We start from the raw sequence: 17254 nt of genomic DNA on the forward strand, positions 1-17254 counted from the left end.
TAAAGTATGCTAAGTGTATGGTATTAAGGTTTCTGCAGAACGGTTTACTGTAACCCAGCTTTACTCAAGTCTTCCTTTTTACGTAGATAAGAATCCATTTAAATCTGTACATAAAGATTGTTTAAGATTATGTATCAGGTTTTCCTAACCTACATATTTTGCAATAGTAGACAGGGAGGGCTAATGAGACTAAGAAAATTTTGCACGTTGACAGATATTTGCTGACCTATTGATGGGTGTATTAGGTTACATTTTATTTGATGTGTTTGTTAACCTTGTATAAATGATTCAAGATACTTTTTCAGATCTTTTTCGGTGTTAAAATTAGAACCTGAACTTGCTGGACTTTGACTTATTGTACACTGTATAATATTTGCTCTTGCTTTCACCTTTTCTCATATGTTTAATGTGGGTTTCTTGTTTTGGTTTGGTTTTTTGGTGTATGGCAATAAGATAATCTCTGCAATAATATCTAATCAGTATTTAGACAAGTAGGATATTTATCAGAGTTATTTGTGGGCCAACTAGAAATCAACACGTTAATATCAAAGAGTCTGAAGATTCAGCTGTGATTTTAGTTTATGATATTTTGACCCTTATTAATAAGTAGAGATCAGTCTATGCTAGTTTATATTTTCAGATGTTTTATAGTACATTTTTATTTTTCATTTTGTTTTCAGTTCCACTTTTAGTGTCAGTGTTCTCTCCTTTAGTCTTATTCTAAAATTTGTATTCTCCGTTTTATACCAAATAGAAGGAGGATTAAATTGCAATAGTCTTAAAATAACCATTCTTACATTTTCTTGATGTCTTTACACAAAGAACTTTATAAGATAAAGATAAATTTGACTTAAGATGAATTTCATAGAAAACCTCAGATTTCTTTGATCCAGAAGTAACACTATTAGGAGTCATACTCCCCCTTTCACAGGCCCCAGAGATAACAGTACAACTGCTGATAAGACTAAATTATAGGTGGAAAGAAGTGTCTTAAACCAGAAGAGGTGTGGCAAGAGTCATGTGTATTCCTCTTCTAGCTCCAAAGTCTTTATGTATTTTATATTTATTGATGTTTAGCAATTTCTCAGTTTTATGTTAAATGAGGAAGGATAAAAGAAGTTAAAATTTAATTATTTGGCAGTGATGACTTTGAAGAATTAGCATTATAGTTTGCTCTTAATAAATTATAGTTTACAGGCAAGTATATCAATTGAGAGAGTAACATGATTGAGGTACAGAGAAATGTTTAAGCTTCTTGTATCAAGTTTTATTTAAACCTTTGCTTCTTGCCCCCCACCAAAAAAAAAAATCACTTTTTATAGTGAGATTGGCACATGCATGCTGAGTCACTTCAGTAACTCTACGACCCTGTGGACTGTAGCCCGCCAGGGTCCTCTGTCCATGGGGTCCTCCAGGCAAGAATACTGAAGTGGGTTGCCATGCCCTCCTCCAGGGGCTCTTCCTGACCCAGGGATCAAATCCACATTTCATTGGCAGGCAGGTTCTTTACCTCTAGCACCACCTGGGAAGCCCAGTGAGATCAGTAAAGTATATTAATTGTAAAGCTTTTTACCTATACATCCAGTAATGCAGAGATTTTGTAACTTTATATTATTTTGTGTTTCCTGCTTAGCACAAACACTGAGAATTATAAAACTACAGAAACTAGTTGGGGTAATATCACTTCTTAATTTTGTAGTAAACATTAATGTTGCAGCAAAACTGATAGCTATGTCTGTCAATTTGATAGAATGACTTTATTTTCATTATATCCATCTATCTAAATTTATTGCATTTCACTTGGTAGATATTTATATGAGCGAATTGATGGAAGAGTCAGAGGGAATCTTCGACAAGCTGCTATAGATCGATTTAGTAAACCTGATTCAGATCGATTTGTCTTTCTTCTGTGTACCCGAGCTGGTGGGTTGGGCATCAACTTAACTGCAGCTGATACATGTATAATTTTTGATTCTGATTGGAATCCTCAAAATGACCTTCAGGTAAACAAATTCCCTAAGAGAATTTTTTTAAATTTCCATAGTTATCTTTGATAACCAACCTGTTTTATTTTTATTTGGACAATTAACATGTATGCTTCCCTAAGAAATATCAGCGCCAAATAAAATAGATGAGATTATTTTATTTTAATTTAATGACAGTAAAATATAATAAAATATACTTATTTAGATTATATGTCTTCTAAAAATGGCTTACTTACTTGAGTATAATATTTAATTATTTAAAGTATATCATATATATTTGTGAAATGCTTAGGATAAGTTTAAGAATAGCTTATTTTACTTCTTTAAAAATAAGTGCTTACTTCTCCTGATTTCATCTTTTTAATCATCACATAATATAGTATGCATAGAATGGAGACATAATTGAATTTGCTTTTTATGAAATACTAGAGAAAATTAATGTACACATTTAAATTAAGACTACTTGAACTTCATAGAAGCATGGGAATATTAATTAGTGGTTATAATGAGTTAGAGTTTACAGAAAATGTGTTTCTAGGCGGTATACTACACGAGAACAAAGTATTGAAGAAATTCTTCTTTTATTGTTCATAGTAGTCTCAATAGTACTGTAATTGATATTATTCTTGAGAATATACCTGGATATACCTGACTTAATAAGCAGTAATGTTTTAGCCTTTCGTTTGTGTAATCTAGTTCAAAATTTATCAGACATTTTAAGTTCAGTAGGAATTTGAGATAATATATGAAGCTATTATGTAATCTCTGCTGTCTTTACCTTCAAAATGTCTGCATATTAGATCATTTGTTTTTTGCATGTTTAAGTAAAATTTAGGCCTCCAGAGTTATTCACCTTAAGTTTTTAGCACTCTCAGAATTATCCAGAATTACCCAAAATATATTGAAAGGATTGTTGATAATGTAGCAGGGAGAAAAAAAACTAGAAATTTAGGGTTTAAGTTTAAAGCCAGCTGCTAAAAAAATTTGTTCATAGAATTTATGTTCCTGTCTAGAATTATATTGATGACACGCTCTTTAGGAAATAGTATTACTGCATGGATTTATGTTCTCCAACATATTTTAAAATTTAACTCATTGCTGATTGTGATATTTCTTCATGGATTCATATTCTCTGAAATATATATTTAAATTTTAATTTATTCCTGATTTTGAAATCATTTCTCATTTTAGTAAGCTCTGCCTTCATTTCCAGAGAAAGGTTATATGCAGTTCGGTAGCAGGAGTATCTAAATATTCTTACACATATTTTTATATTCCTTCAAGATAGCTTAATGTGTAATGCCTTTTATGCTATTTTATAAAATAAATTGAATCTATAATGTTTCATTTTTTACAGGCCCAAGCTCGTTGCCACAGAATTGGTCAGAATAAAGCAGTTAAAGTCTACCGACTAGTGACTCGTAACTCATATGAAAGAGAGATGTTTGACCGAGCCAGTCTGAAACTGGGTCTAGATAAGGCTGTGTTACAGAGTATGAGTGGAAGAGAAAGTAATGTTGGTGGTGTATGTATATTTTCTTCTTTACTTGGAGTTTTCCTGCTTTTGTTTACATTTAACTTAAACCCCAGATAGCATATTATTTAATTTTGATCCATATTGAACACTAAGTAGATATTTTTATTTAAGGAGAAATTTCAGAATAGAGCTGTATTTATTAGTTAACACTTTTGGAACCTGTTCTGTCTATATAGCTCTAATACCTGTGAATCCTAAGAGCAGAATTCACTACTCTGAAAAGAAGAAATTCTTCCTTTTTCAAGATATTTGTATTATGACACACCAAAATAGAATTCCTTGTTTTTCCACATTTTTTCTATAAAAAAGTTTTCAAATTGGTCTCTTTAGGGCTAAACTACTCCCATTGGCTTTGTCTTGTTATAAATGATGTTTTTGGCATTTTTCCCCCTCAAAATCTTTTTTTGTGCCTTGTGATTATAACAACTATTGGACTCGAGTACTAAAAAGAACCTTGAAAGATTACCTGCCCCAGAGGCTTTGTTTTAACTGAAGTTATCATGGGCAAATGGCAGATCTTAGTTTAAAGATAGTAGAGTCAACAACTTCAATATGTTCTTCAGAGAATTCTCTTGGTACTCCCGGAGCCCAAAATGCAATTTAAACATGACTTCTGTGGTTTTTAATGTTCTTTAGGGATACTTTCTCATTTTATGAACTTTACAGAATTATTACCAAAATTTTTACTCTTTAGATTCAACAGCTTTCCAAAAAGGAAATAGAAGATCTGCTTCGAAGAGGTGCTTATGGTGCCATTATGGAAGAAGAAGATGAAGGCTCTAAATTCTGTGAAGAAGATATTGATCAGATTTTACTACGTCGTACAAAAACCATTACAATTGAATCAGAAGGACGTGGGTCAACATTTGCCAAGGTAACAATGAGTGATATTTTATAACTATACCTGTAGTGTTCTCTCCTAAAAAAAATTTAGTGGTCTCTTACTTTACTATTATTTCAGGAGCACCTACTTAATATTTAAATAAACAGAATTACTCAAAAGAAGTAGGTAACATATTCTTTTCCTTCATTTTTATCTGCTCTCTCATATCATATTTCACATGTATTCTTACACTAATGAAATGGATGGAGTAGGGGTTCATAACTAGAAATGACTCTAAGTATTAATTAGAGTAGAACATTTGAAGTTAAATTAAGAAATGAAAGAACATAAGTGTGAAAGTTAGAGCAAAATATAAGTAACATAGCATAGGAGGTTAAATCATTTTACATTAACTTATAATAATTTAGAGTACTTCAAGGAGAGAAAGGATTTCTGATTTCATTTTAAGTGTTTCAATGAAGTTCAGGGAGAGTAAGATGAAGTTTGTGTATTGAAAAGAAATATTATTTTAACATTCCTATCTGGGGAAAACATTTTAAAAATGTACTAGCCGCCTTTACGCCCACCCTCTTCCCTTCTTCCCTCCCTCACCTCCCTGCTGGTAAACATATATCTTGTGTTCTTCTAAAGAGTTTTTTATTGCAGTATTCTGTCCCACCTATAGTGATTCATACAGGTTTCTCCTTCACAATTTATTTCCTTTCTGCATTTTCTTCCTTTGTCCCCTCTCCACTTCCAACCCAGAAGTCTTTGTACGTCTTTACGGAGATCAGTGTAGTATGGCAGGTAGTCCAGGTGCTACATCAAAAGTAATGATCAGTCTTCATATGAAAATTTTTCCTCTTGTATTCAGTAAGCAAACTAATGTAATCATGTTGTCAGGTACTTTACTAAGTGGTGGGAATACTAAAATGAAAGGATTCTAGTCACTGAAAAAGAGTAAAAGAGAAAGTACTAATTCTGCATAAAAAGGGAGAACAAATCAAGAAAGTCTTTGCAGAGGAAATACATTTAAGCTGACTCTGGACGGAAATTTTAATTTAGTTGTGTTACAAAAAGAGAAAGCCACATAAATGAACTATATGTTGCTAAACTACAAGGAAGATTTCAAAACCTGTGGTGCAGGTGTGTATGGATGTGCAAAGTCAGTTAAAACGGAGATGAAATGAAGGTTAGGGAGATTGGACCTAAATTGTGAGAAGCTCAAAAAAATTCCATTTTGAGGAATTTGAACTTGATCGTGAGGCAGTTGAAAAGCTTTTAAATCCCTTCTAGCAGAAAATGGACATAATGCTGTCTGGTTTATAAATTTAACTCTAGCAGCAGTGTAGAGAATGAGATTGAAATGTGAAAGACTGAAAGTATAGAGACCAGATAAGAGACTTCTGTAAGCTGTGTCGATGGGCTAACCAGAGCAGTGGAGACCCATTTGAATCAACAGGAATTGATGAGCAGTTAGAAATATGTGGAAGGAGATGTCAAAAATAACTTTAATGTAAATTTCTAGCCCTATTTCTGGTGTCATTAAAGTAAAATAGAGAATGCAGAAGAGGAAGTTCATATGGAGAAGATAAAATATTGGAGCTGCTATATTTGTGACATTTATAGGGCATCCAAGTGGAGATATCCAGGAGAGTTGCCTGAGTTACAGATACAGATTTGGGAGTCAGTAGAGAAAGAAGCAGAAGAAAGTAGTATTGTGGAAACAAGAAATACCATAGAAGTATAAGGCTAAGATCTAAAACTAGTCGTGATTGGTTAGATGTGCCCTGCGTCTAGCTGCTTTCCTGGGAAATCTTGTTTCCTTTGGATTCCTTACTCAGGTTGTCAACATACTATGTACACATTATGTGTTTTCTTCTTCTTGCCTGAAATTATCTGAAGTTTAATTAATTTAACCAAAAGGTATTAGTCATAGAACTCACCTTTGTTAGTTAAACTAAGCATAGGGATATTCTCCTTAATTATTTTTTAATTAATGAAGGCATGTATTCATTTAGAGTGTTAATTCTAATAATCATGAAAAGTCAGAACAGCAAGACTTGAATTCTGGCTCATAAGCTTAGTGACCCTGGACAGTTAACATTGATGAGTTTTTCTTGTCCTGAAAGGAGAACATAATAATCATGCTTGACCTTTTCCTTTACTATAAAGCACTCTGTGAGTTTTATTTTCCTCAGGTGTCTAATCATAACCAGCTGTACTCTAAGAATGTGAAATACTTAAGCACTTAAGTATCTATTTTAAACCTTCAGACCAGATAGTAATTGTTGCATTTGAAAAAAGAGCTTACTGAAGAGGGAACACAACAGTAGCTGAAGAGGTACCTCATAAGCCTGTACTTATATTATAATTTTTTCATTTTCATAATTGTGTGGAAATGCCACTGTGTGATGGACATTTGGCATAGTAGAATATGGCACTACTATGTAGTGGCACCAAAGGAATTAAGTTGGTACTGTTTTTGGCTTTTCCCTAGAACTTCCAGAACTTCGGTTCCTCAGTTGTTTTCAGTGGTTTTGGTAACTGTAATTCCAATACATGTTTCTTTGCATTACCAAATAGTTTTTGATAAGAAGCTCCATATACGGAGCAGGTTTCCTTGGTGGCTCACACAGTAAAGAATCTGCCTGCAATGCAGGAGACTTGGGTTTGATCCCTGGTTTGGGAGGATCCCCTGGAGAAGGGAATGGCTACCCACTCTAGTATTCTTGCCTGGAGATTGCCATGAACAGAGGAGCCTGGTGGGCTACAGTCCATGGTGTCATAAAGAGTTGGATACAACTGAGCGACTGACAGTTTGACTTTCTTCACTACATATATGGAGCGGGGTGCATAGTAAGACTAACTAGACTTAGTTAAACATAGTAAACACTTTTGGGGGGTGTGAGGGGCTGGGATCTTAGTTCCTCAACCAGGGATTGAACCCACATCTTCAGCAATGGAAGTGCAGTGTCCTAACCACAGGATTGCCTGGGAATTTCCAACACTAATTCCTTGATACCACCCATCAGTTTTTCAGTGTTAAAACTTTCAGTTATCTTGAATTTCATAAGTGGCTTGTTTACTTGTAGTAGTTTTATTACCTACGTGTAATTTTCTGCATTTTAAAGTTCCATTGAAATGCAAATGAATATTTTTATCATTTGATTATACCTCAGATAATTAGCCATTATCCTACAGTCATTCACTAATTATATTCTCCTTTGAAAATCATTTTATTGGATTATATTCTTCCATTTATTTTCATGGACGTTTTCTTGTTCAGTTGCTAAGTTATGTCCCATTCTTTGCAACCCCATGGACTGCAGCCTGCCAGGATTTCCTGTCCTTTACTACCTCCCAGAGTTTGCTCAGACTCAAGTGCGTTGATTTTGTGATGCCATCCAAACATCTCATTCTCTGACGCCCCCTTCTTCTCTTACACTCAGTCTTCCCCGGCATCAGGATCTTTTCCAGTGAGTCAGCTCTTTGCTTCAGGGGGCCAAAGTATTGGAGCTTCATCTTCAGCATCAGTCCTTCCAAGTGAATATTCAGGGTTGATTTCTTTTAAGATTAACTGGTTTGCTGTCCTTGCTTTCCAAGGGATTCTCAAGAATCTTCTCCAGCACCGCAGTTCAAAAGCATCAGTTCTTCGGCGTTCAGCCTTCTTTATGATCTAACTCTCACATCTGTACATGACTACTGGAAAAACCGTAGCTTTGACTACATAGACCTTTGTCAGCAAAGTGATGTCTCTGCTTTTTAATACACTGTCTAGGTTTGTCATAGCTTTTCTTTCAAGGAGCAAGTGCCTTTTAATTTTGTGGCCACAGTCATCATCCACAGTGATCTTGGAGGATGAAAATAAAATCTGCCACTGTTTAGGCTCTTTTCTTAAAGTATTATATATCTTTACTGCATATTTCATTTTTATAAAGCACTGATGACTTTTCTCTGAAGCAGCATATCTATTTTTAGGAACTTAAGTTGCAGATAATCACAGTTCAAGAATCACAGTGTCAAACTATAATGTCTAAAGTTTGATTTAGTTAAAAGATTTTATATAATTTCTATAATATTTTAGACAATAAATCATTTTTATTTTCTTTTATTCCTCTGTAATTAATTTTTGCAGTGCTTATGCAGTATTTTTGTTGTTAGGAAAAGAGTTTTTAAAATAAAAATAGGCAGTGACTCATTTTTCTTTATTTCTCATCTTCTGTATTGCATTTTTAAGGAGACATATCTACTTAAAAATGGGATGGAAATAAAGGAGGAGAAATACCAGAGAATGAACTGTATAGGGCAGATACGTTTGAAATTCTTGGAACCTCTAGTCAAGGCTATGGTTTTTCCAGTGGTCATGTATGGATGTGAGAGTTGGACTGTGAAGAAGGCTGAGCGCCGAAGAATTGATGCTTTTGAACTGTGGTGTTGGAGAAGACTCTTGAGAGTCCCTTGGACTGCAAGGAGATCCAACCAGTCCATTCTGAAGGAAATCAACCCTGGGATTTCTTTGGAAGGAATGATGCTAAAGTTGAAACTCCAGTCCTTTGGCCACCTCATGTGAAGAGTTGACTCATTGGAAAAGACTCTGATGCTGGGAGGGATTAGGGGCAGGAGGAGAAGGGGCTGACAGAGGATGAGATGGCTGGATGGCATTACTGACTCGATGGAAGTGAGTCTGAGTGAACTCCGCCAGTTAGTGATGGACAGGGAGGCCTGGCGTGCTGCAATTCATGGGGTCGCAAAGAGTCAGACATGACTGAGCAACTTAACTGAATTTCTTTATATTTGTGTATTTTTAAAAATCAGTTCTGTGTCGTGGTTTTTTTGACCAAAAAGATTTGATCCCAGCTTACCCAAAGTTAAATAACTCTTTTGACTTTGCTCCTAAAACTGCAGCCTCTGTTAGTATTAAGCTTTTTGCCACAAGCAGATGCTGTCCTGTGTTTCAGATCATTGCAGTTTGGAACATCCTTTGAGTGTACATGTTATGTGTACGCTGAATTCAAATTCTGTCCACAGTAAATATGAGGAGATAAGATTTTAGATATATTCAAATAGATTTTTCCTCTAAGCTTCAAAAGGTTTTGAAAAATTACCATTATGTATTTCAGGCAAGTTTTGTGGCGTCTGGAAACCGAACAGATATTTCATTAGATGATCCCAACTTCTGGCAAAAATGGGCGAAAAAGGCAGAAATAGATATAGATGCCATCAGTGGTAGAGTAAGTATTTCCGTCCCTTAAAAAACAAAGTTACCTTTTGGAATACTTTATTATTATACTATTTTAAGGTGTTCAACTATGTACTCACTGAAATTTATCTGCATGAATAAATTGATACAAGGCAGTTAAATGATAACATATTTTACCAGGCACTGCTTCAATTTAATCCTTCAGATACCTGACACGATAGGTCGTAATACAGGGAGAGTTAAATTTTGGAGGTTATTTATGTCTTAAAATTATAATGTGTTTTTAAGTTTTCTAATTGTCTTCAAATAATGAATGAATTTTATTTCACTCTTTAACCTTCATTTTGCTTTTTCAGTGTTAGATCTCTTTAGTGATGATCTAGTCAACCATAAAAAGAGAAAAAAGAAATCAAGAAAGTGGCATTTTCAAATTCTGACAACTAAAAAAATTTAAAATCCAGCTCTGCTTATGTACACGAATGTATTATGCTTAATAAGTATTATGAAATTTAAAGAAAAGAGAAAGTGGCATTTTAAACTTAAAACCCTTTGGGCTTAAGGGCCAAAAGCTAATACAGAATTCATGGAACTGATAATATAACTGTTCACTTTGAAAGACACCTGTCTAATAATATATAGGAATCAGTGTTGCTAAGTCTTACCTACTGTCAAAAATAACTGCTAAATGGTTTAAAGAAATTTATATTAAGCATTGATGCATGGGATCCATTTTAATAGATAGCCTTTTAAAATGTAAAACTGTATAATGGAGAATAATGTGACTGCTAAAATAATCATTACTGTTTAATATGTTTTGGAAATATGTATAATTATGTGTGAAACATTATAAATAAGTAAATTAGAAAAGAGATGTTTATTAAAATATTACTGTTTGCCTATTGGCATGTTTATATGCCTAAAAAGTTAATGGCGTCTGCAAACCACTATAAAATTAATGAATTAGTGAATTAACAGTATAGAGGATAAATATGACATTTAGCCTTCTTAAATATCAGTACTACCAGAAGTAGAAAAATTATGGAAGAGGAAATCTACTTCATAGTAGAAAAACTATTTAGAACACTTAGGGGTATACCTCCTGGTCATGTATGATTTTAATAAAGTGAATTACCAAACTTAATTGTAAGATTTGTCAATTAGAAAAACTATACATTTTAAACATTTTAAATGAGTTTAAACATAGAAATGCAATCCCAGTCAAAAATGTTAACAGTTTATTCATATAACCAAACAAAGTATAAAAATTCCTCTGAAATAATAAATATTCAAGAATATTAAATCAACTCTTAGGAATCTGACTCGGCAATAATCACGTTTAATGATAATGTGGTACAGTGATGTACATCGCTGCATTGTTCATTTTAGAAAAAATTAGAAACTAATCTGCTGCTGCTGCTGCTGCTAAGGCGCTTCAGTCGTGTCCAACTCTGTGCGACCCCATAGACAGCAGCCCACCCGGCTCCCCCATCCCTGGGATTCTCCAGGCAAGAACACTGGAGTGGGTTGCCATTTCCCTCTCCTATGCATGAAAGTGAATGTGAAGTCGTGTCTGACTCCTAGCAATCCCGTGGACTGCCGCCTACCAGGCTCCTCCACCCATGGGACCTTCCCAGCAAGAGTACTGGAGTGGGTTGCCATTGCCTTCACAACTAATCAGTACTTTTATATTATCTAATGCAGTAAGTAAAAATCATCATGTAAATCCCTAAATGCTCACTTAGAGCTCTGAAACAGGATGTTTTAGTCACTAAGTCATGTCCAACTCTTTCCACCAGGCCCCTCTGTCCGTGGGATTTCCCTGGCAAGAATACTGGAGTGGGTGGCCATTTGAGCCTCCATGGGATCTTCCCCACCCAGGGATCAAGCCCACATCTCCTGCATTGCAGGTGGATTCTTTACCACTGAGCCACCTGGAAAGCCCCTAAGATAAGATAGTTAACCAAAGAGTCAGAGAGAACAGTACTTACAGTGTGATCTTGGTTTATGATTTTTCAAAAGTATATAATGGTAAAAATAATACACAGACACTTGTGTATTTGTGCTGGCTCCAGCTAGAGCACACTGTAAAGTAAGTACCATTCCTGTGCTATGACTAAAATGAATGAGACCGATGGACCGCTGCTTTAGTAGGGCGTATAAATTCTGGTCGATGTGTAAACAAATACATAAGATAATTTCTGAGATCGTAAGATGGTAGAGAATTCCTGAAGGAATGGAGGTAGCATTAGGTAAAGTGGTCAAGGGAGATCACTCTGAGGGGACATCTGGCCTGAGACTGAAATGATGAGAACAAGGCAGCAATGTAAAGACATGAGAAATAAAATTGCAAGGTAGAGGGAATAGCAGTGAGCCATTGGTTGAAATAGCTTAGTGTGTTCCAAAAATAGAAATAGCTTTGTGTCAGAACATAGGGAGTTGTTGAGAGTGGTGACAGCTTAGGTCAGAAATGATAGATATGGCTCAAATCAATAGTACCTTATAGATAATCATATAGAGTAAAGATTTTATAAATAAATGTATAGAAGCATATAGATGGTCCATAGTAAAGAACTTGCCCTCCAGTGCAGGAGACACAGGTCAATCCATGGGTTGGAAAGATCCTTTGGAGAAGGAAATGGCAACCCACTCCAGTATTCTTACCTGGGAAATCCCATGGACTGAGGAGTCTGGTGGGCTACAGTTCACAGGATTGCAAAGAGTTGGACATGACTTAGCGACTAAACCACAGCATAGTCATTTAACACTTGTGCAGTTATGTTTTCTGATTTATACATTGTTTAAAGTTTTTTATGTTTTCCAGCAAGAAGTATCATGAAGACAGATGGGTATATATGTTTAAAATGTAAAAGTTTATTAACATATAATAAAGGAATTAAGATATTGAAAGAAATATATAGAGAGCAAAGAATAGAATAAGAACAGGAGAAAATCAATTTATAGGATGTAAATAAGTAGCATTAGAGGAAAAGGAATTATGTAAAAATCATGATTAGAGTATTCAGTTAGCATTGGTGAAGCATTTTAATAATATGCTCTATACCAAGTAAACTCCAATTTGTGGTAAATGTATTTTTGAAACAAAAGATGAAAAATAGGAAATCTGATTTCTATTTTATCAAATATTTGATGGGAAAACATTCTGAATTAGAAATCACAAAGGAAATAATTGGCATATTCAAATATATGACAAAAAATTGTGTAATGGCAAAAGGTGCTGACTGGTGACTACTTGTAACAGAAGTATATGTGAAAGTATATTTAGTATATAAAAGCTGATGTATTATAGCTGATTCATGTTATACAGCAGATACTAACACAACATTGTAAAACAGTTTAAAAGCGCTAGTGAAAATTGAGCACAGGTAGAAATGAATCAAAATCTTTACAGATTATGGGCAAAAAAAACTTGAAAATTTACTTCAGAAAGTCAAACTAAGGTTTTTTGTGGGGAGAGGACAGAGGAAGGAACAACTCTTTGTTTTGTTTTTAATTAATTTTTATTGAAGTATAGTTGATTTACAGTGTTGTTTTAGTTGCACATGCACAACAAGGTGTTTCCATTATAAATACATATATTTTTTTTCAGGTTCTTTTCCCTTATAGGTTATTACAAAATATTGAGTATAATTCTCTGTGTTATGAACTAGGTCCTTGTCAGCTTTTTCTTACATAGAAGATGCCAGTTAATAAATGTAGAAGGAATAAGAGAGATGAATATCTCAATCCACCCTATTGATGAATTCTAAAATTAGTTTAAAATATAAGGAGAAGCTAAACTTCTATATATCTTTCGAAATATTTATTAATTACACAAGGAAAACTAGTAAGTTTGCAGTCAAAGAACTTAATAGAGAAGGTTAGTGTCATGAGTAATGACACACTAACGTTCTGTAACCCGTTATTCAGTGCCCTGTGTGCATAACTTACTGTGGGATAGCAGAACCTGCCTGCTCTGCTTCCCCCCTCCCTTTACCCTCTCCTGCTCTAGGACTTAACCAGAGAATACCTCTTCAGGTCCATTGCTCTTATCGTTGCTTATAATGCCATCTCTTTCTTGGATGCCTAGCAAACTACTTCTCATTCTTGAAAATCTCTTTCAAGAATCACTACTTTGTAAATCATTCTGACTTTTTTTTACCCATCTTGTATCATAACGTATTGTATCCTGAAAAAGCATTTGTTTACACATTAGTCTGATCCTCAAGACTATCAGTTTCTCCTGAGCAGAAAACTTAGTCACAGCTACGCCTGCAGCCCATAACATAGTGCCTAACTTAGAGAAATTGTTCAATAAAGGTAAAAGTTTGTCAGCTTAAGCTGTTTTGAATGAATTAAAGTGTATTGAACGTAGTGAAGTTCATACACTTACTGCCTTGCTTGTTGTATATTCAGTTCACTTCAGTCACTCAGTCGTGTCCGACTCCTTGAGACCCCTTGAACTGCAGCGTGCGGATTAGTGTGAGTCTTTTGGAACACATGGAAACATGATTCCAGATCCATTAAAAAAAAGTGTACCCTTTGACCAAATTTGTATTTCTGGATATTCCACTTCTTTGGACTTATCTTTAGGATAAAGTACGAAGATTTACTTTAACATTGTATATTTTAAAAATTGAAGACAATCTAAATTAAATTATGAATTAATTAGGTAAAGAAAATGATTATGATACATAAATTCAGTTTAAAATATAGTTTATGGTTGTTGTAGAAGCACAGTATAATAATTTTCAGATTAATAATAAATATACCAAATTCTTTTTATCCTATGATTGTAATATGAATTTATGACAAATGGTAATAAGGATTTTAAAGAAATACTAAAAATTTTAAGTTGATTTGGTAGGTCAATGGAATGTTAGTATTTTCTTTCTTCTGGCTTTATGTAATTATTTTGTTGTTTGTACAGCTTGAAAGGTAAAAATGTAAAATATTGTTACAAGCAAAATAGTAAAAGTACCTTCAAGTAATAGCTGTTAATTTTTACAGAACAGCTTGGTTATTGACACGCCAAGAATTAGGAAGCAAACAAGACCCTTCAGTGCCACAAAAGATGAGTTAGCTGAATTGTCTGAACCCGAAAGTGAAGGAGATGAAAAGCCCAAACTTCGGAGACCCTGTGAGCGTTCGAATGGCTATGGAAGAACTGAATGCTTTAGAGTAGAGAAAAATCTGCTAGTTTATGGGTAAAATATTATTTTTAATGTTTACTCTTAGTAGTCTGATATATAAATTATAGGAAACATATACTATAGTCTAGTATACTTTGTGTCTTGTTAGAATCAATAAAATTATTTTTAAAGTATCATGTATTTATATATTTAACATATTTAATAGAATGATGAGATACCTTAAATTTTAAAATTATAAATGTATTACTAATGTCAAACTCCTTATTGTTCTCAGATTTGCATATTCAGTAACAAAATGGATAATTTTGTTGTCCATTATTGAATAAAATATACTAGAAATTACCATGATTCTGCATTTTATTCAGTGAGGACAAAAAAACTTTATTAGGTAAATCCTGTTAATGACAAGATGTGTTTTTTGCAGTTTTCAGGCCTTTTATCCATGAGTTACGTTTTTCTCTAGGATTTCATCCAATATTAATGTAAATATACCTTTTTTTTAAATAGATGGGGCCGATGGAGAGAGATTCTGTCTCATGGCCGTTTTAAAAGGCAGCTAAACGAGCATGATGTAGAAATAATTTGCCGAGCCCTCTTAGCATATTGCCTTGTTCACTACCGAGGAGATGAGAAAATTAAAGGCTTCATATGGGATCTCATTACTCCAACTGAAGACGGGCAGACACGAGAGCTACAGAATCATCTAGGTAGGAGCATACTTTATTTCCTTTTTAAATTCAGCTCTAGTTGTATAACTAGCACTTAACATAGTACCCTATAAAATACTGAAGTATTTCAGATAATGGTAAAGAACTCTTAACCTTCCCTCTCAATACGAGTTCCAAGTTAGAAAAGACTATATATTGCTATCAAACATGTATTGGTTTACAAGTTGTTGACCCAATAGTATTTCTTAGAGGCTGTCCATCTGTATCCATGTAGATCTGTTTTATCTTTTAAACTCCTGCTTAGTAGTCCATAGTATGGATATTTCTTACTTCATTTAGCATCTCCTTTAATGATGGACGTTAAAGACATTTCCAGTTTTAGACAATTGAAAAACAGGTATCATTGAAGATCCCTGTAAATTGCTCATTGTGCACAGGAACAAATCTTTCACTAAAGTAAATATCAAGAAATGGAATTGTTGAATTACAGCATATACATCCTTAGCATCTAAAATGTGGTCTCCCTTTCCCGGGAGCTTTTTAGAAATGCAGAATCTTAGACCACATACTTACTGCATCAGAATCTACATTTTAACAAGGTCCTCAGCAGTTAGTATGTACATTAAAATTTGGAAAACAGTGATATCCATTTAAATTTTTTTTGATATTTTAATTTGTCATCAAATGTGGCTATGCCAACTTACAGTCTTATCAAAGGGCTGGAAATTTTTCTTTGTAATCTTTGTTACAGAACATTCTTTTTTGCATAAAATAACTGAATTTTCTATAAAAATAAAAAAGATGCTGCTGCTGCTAAGTTGCTTCAGTCGTGTCCGACTCTGTGCAACCCCATAGACGGCAGCCTACCAGGCTTCCCCGTCCCTGGGGTTCTCCAGGCAAGAACAATGGAGTGGATTGCCATTTCCTTCTCCAATGCATGAAAGTGAAAAGTGAAAGGGAAGTTGCTCAGTGTGTCTGACTCTTAGCGACCCCATGGACTGTAGCCTTTAAATTTGTGTTACATTTTGTTCCCTTTAATCAACAAATACCTGTCAAAGCACCTGTCATGTGCTTCTTTGCAAAGTACTGGGAAAATGAGAAGGAACAACACAGACAAGATCCCTGAGCTCATGAACCTTACATTCTGGTCAGGCAGAGTTAAGACTATATGGACCTTTGTGAGCAAAGTGATCTCTGCTTTTTAATGTGCTGTCTAGGTTTGCCATAGCTTTTCTTCCAAGGAGCAAGTGTCTTTTGATTTTTGTGGCTGCAGTTACCATTCTCAGTGATTTTGGAGCCCAATAAAATGAAATTACCTAAATACTTTTAGATTACGATGAATACTGTGAAGGAAATAAACCAGGAACTGAAATCAAGAACAACAGAAAGCACGTGGTTTAGATTTGGGGTGGTCATTGGGGTTCTATCTCAATAAGAGGGAATGAAATTATTAATGTGAAGAGCTGATTTCTGGTGAAGATGGAAGATTGTGTATATTACACAAATATAATTTCATTCTTCCTTAAAACCCAACTTAAATGTCAATAAAGAGGAAAAAATTCAAGGCATTAAGCTTGATGAAGTATACAGGTAAAAAATTTTAGTTTCTTAAATAGTAGAAGGGAAGGAAATGGAGAGGGTATCTATAAATCGGTAGTTCTCAACCAGACATGATTTTGTGCCCCAGTCTTGCTCTCACTCTGGGTTGTTACAACTTTGAGGATGTTAATGGCATCTAATGGGTAGAGGCCATGAGTGCACAGGCAGCACCCACAGTAAGACACTGTGCAGCTCAAAATAACAGTAGTGCCAAGATTGAAAAGCTTGCTGTAATCTGAAAGAGATTGAAATGTCCTCAGCCAGGCATAATGTATGAGCCTTATTTGGA

The 17254-nt window shown here is 34.5% G+C and overlaps 1 protein-coding gene across 5 annotated transcripts in view; it reads left to right on the top strand.

Moving 5' to 3' along the window:
* The window catches only part of CHD9 (chromodomain helicase DNA binding protein 9), a 159227-nt gene that overhangs the window by 103727 nt on the left and 38246 nt on the right, over nt 1-17254 (top strand). For all 5 annotated transcript variants that reach the window (XM_069549830.1, XM_069549829.1, XM_069549831.1 and 2 more), the window contains 6 exons: nt 1808-2003; nt 3343-3510; nt 4217-4396; nt 9469-9579; nt 14556-14752; nt 15206-15405. In XM_069549830.1, coding sequence (XP_069405931.1) covers nt 1808-2003; nt 3343-3510; nt 4217-4396; nt 9469-9579; nt 14556-14752; nt 15206-15405 — 1052 coding nt within the window. The remainder of the gene's footprint in view (nt 1-1807; nt 2004-3342; nt 3511-4216; nt 4397-9468; nt 9580-14555; nt 14753-15205; nt 15406-17254) is intronic.

The sequence above is a fragment of the Ovis canadensis genome, chromosome 14 (genome assembly GCF_042477335.2).
Source record: "Ovis canadensis isolate MfBH-ARS-UI-01 breed Bighorn chromosome 14, ARS-UI_OviCan_v2, whole genome shotgun sequence".
NCBI lineage: Eukaryota > Metazoa > Chordata > Mammalia > Artiodactyla > Bovidae > Ovis > Ovis canadensis.